Here is a 2,884-nt window from a genome sequence, read left to right on the forward strand (position 1 = left end):
AATACAAGCATTTTAACTAGCACTTGTCAATAATAAGAAACGTTCGCACAGTTATCAGTTGTTAATAACAAACCACTTTATGAGTAAAATATTTTACAAAAATAGAAGGAACAAACAAGATTAATACATACTTCAGTAAGAATTTACTTCATAGGAAAATGTAGGTCATAACAAAGAAAACTTTAAGTACATTATTAAACTTATTTATCAGTATTCAAACTAGTAGACTAGAACTTAAGCGTACAATTTTTAAAAATCATTCACAGATGTAGCATTGCTGACAGGCCAGCATTTGTTATCCGCAAACTTTATTGCGCTTGAGAAGGTGGCAGGCAAATTCCTATTTGAACCATTGCAGACTATATAATACAGTTAAAATCACTAACACCAGGTTATAATCCAACAGGTTTATTTGGAAGTACAAGCTACCTGATGAAGGAGCAGCACTTGGAAAGCTTGTACTTCCAAACTTCCAAATAAACCTGGTGTTGTGTGATTTTTTTTAACTTTGTCCACCCCAGTCCAACACTGGCACCTCCACATCATATACAATATAGGTGCATTCACGGAGCTATTATCTAAAGAGATCCAGGATTTTGACTCAGTGATATTGAAGGAATGATTAATTATTTCCAGATCAGGATGGTGTGTTGTTTTTAGTTCCTGATGTTCCAATACAGTTATTGTCCATGTACCTCGAGGTGATAAAGTTCATGATGTGCTTTAGCAGAAGCCTTGGTGAGTTGCTGTAGTGTACCTTGTTGACGATACAAACTAAATCCATAGCGCTCTATTAATGGAGTATTTAAATTTGGTGTGCCATACAAAAATAGATTCTAAAGGACTATTTGATTCTTTATAATTGCTGTACTTGTTCTTATAAATATTTCTGTCTTATATTCTATAAAGATTATTTGAAATGCATTGACCTTATTTGGATGTATCCATTAATTCTCACCAAAGATTGTCTTTTTATGACTTGATATAATCTTACAGCAATAATGCTACAGTTCTGCAATAGTCAGAATGTTTAGCCAAATGTCACTGGCTGATTTCCCAAAGTATGAAAGTGATCCTGAATTCTAAAGCATTGCTGAAGGATGAATATGACACTTCTGAATTGCTATAGAAAACCAATGCAGCAACTACCAAGGAATATGACCAGTACAAAGTAGAGTTAAATTAGTCCTTAACTAATGATCTTTGTTCCTAACAGTGTTCCAGGCATGTACAATTATAATGTTGAACTCCACCATTAAGAATAGAAATATCATTGAAAGTTAACATTTGGCCTCCAGGTAACAACTTTCCTGTGGTGATACCTGAGATTTCTCCAGGAGACAAAGCACGATTCCAAATTGTGAATCCAGCCAAATTCCCTACAAAGGACTCAGTCTCATCAAAGCCTCCTCCCATATTATCCTGTTCCTGCCCTATTATAAGTGTTCCACCAGCTGGGATCTCATAGCCTTTTTGGAATTTGGAACCAGTTGCTGCCAGACGTCTGTCTATGTAGTACCAGTACTTACCCTCAAAGGAAGACCAGATGATGCATACATGATGCCACCTGCCATCTAAGAGTGACCTCACAGGAAGTTCCCTGAATGCTGGATCTCCAATTACAAAATGTATGGTAGTTTGTTTGCTTGTATTTCTCCCATGGAGTACCAACTTGTTGTCATTATCCTCTGTTGCATATGACAACATTGTTCCCAAATAGTTTGCCTTGGTTTTGAGCCAAGAACAGATGGTAATTTCAAATAGCCCAGTTGAAAATTCTTTACCAAAGCTTGCATAGTTTTCAATGGAAGAATTGGGAAAGTGCATCATCGAATTCACATTGCAGACTGCAATAGAGAAACAAATGAACAATCAGACATATTGGCAATGTGCTTACATATCTAAGCAATAAGTATTAACTGATTCATACTTTTTACACCTCACTTATGGGTTGATTGACACCTATTGTTAGCTTTGAAAGTCAGTTTTTACTTAATATATCAAATATTATCACCTTTCATGATGCAATGTGAATATTTACATAATTTATAATACATAATTTATAATATATATTTGTGATAGATATAGGACAGATGTTGGGGTAGTTCCTTTACTTAGAAAGTAGTAGGGGCATGAAATGATCCACCTGCAACAATAGTAGATTTGCCAACTTTAAGGACATTTAAATGGTCATTGGATAGACATTTGGATAAAAATGGAATAGTGTAGGTAAGATGGGGCTCAGATTGGTTTCACATGTCAGTGCAACATCGAGGGCCAAAGGGCCTGTAGTGTGCTATAATATTCTATGTCACTTGTATACAAATTTTGAGTCTAAATCAGATTGTGGGCTTTTCCAGCCTCTGCAGAAAGTTAAACTATATCTTGCCATCTGTGAGGAAAAATGAAGACATAATACTTTTTGAGGATTTTAAAGCCTTTAACTGAGTCAATAATATGGACATTCTACCAAAATGGCTCAAGTGTGACATTAAACTTACAATAATTTCAATATAAACTTAGACTTTGAACCAGATACAGAATTTTTTTAAAAAGGAGCTTTATGAATTATGGACACAATCACAACCTCAGAAGTGGAAGTTTTATTGATGTCACAGATGCTCAGGAGGAGACAATAGACAATAGACAATAGGTGTAGGAGTAGGCCATTCTGCTCTTCGAGTCTGCACCACCATTCAACATGATCATGGCTGATCATCCTTAATCAGTATCCTGTTCCTGCCTTATCTCCATAACCCTTGATTCCACAATCCTTGAGACCTCTATCCAACTCTTTCTTAAATGAATCCAGAGACTAGGCCTCCACTGCCCTCTGGGGCAGAGCATCCCACACAGCCACCACTCTCTGGGTGAACAAGTTTCT

At 36.2% G+C, this 2,884-nt stretch overlaps 1 protein-coding gene across 1 annotated transcript in view; it reads right to left on the reverse strand.

Moving 5' to 3' along the window:
- Positions 1 to 487: 487 nt before the first annotated feature.
- The window catches only part of LOC122560674 (pentraxin-4), a 13,487-nt gene continuing 11,090 nt past the window's right edge, over positions 488 to 2,884 (reverse strand). The window contains exon 3 of the mRNA XM_043711568.1: positions 488 to 1,847. Coding sequence (XP_043567503.1) covers positions 1,210 to 1,847 — 638 coding nt within the window. The 3' untranslated portion in view covers positions 488 to 1,209. The remainder of the gene's footprint in view (positions 1,848 to 2,884) is intronic.

Source organism: Chiloscyllium plagiosum, chromosome 21 (genome assembly GCF_004010195.1).
Source record: "Chiloscyllium plagiosum isolate BGI_BamShark_2017 chromosome 21, ASM401019v2, whole genome shotgun sequence".
Classification (NCBI taxonomy): Eukaryota; Metazoa; Chordata; class Chondrichthyes; order Orectolobiformes; family Hemiscylliidae; genus Chiloscyllium; species Chiloscyllium plagiosum.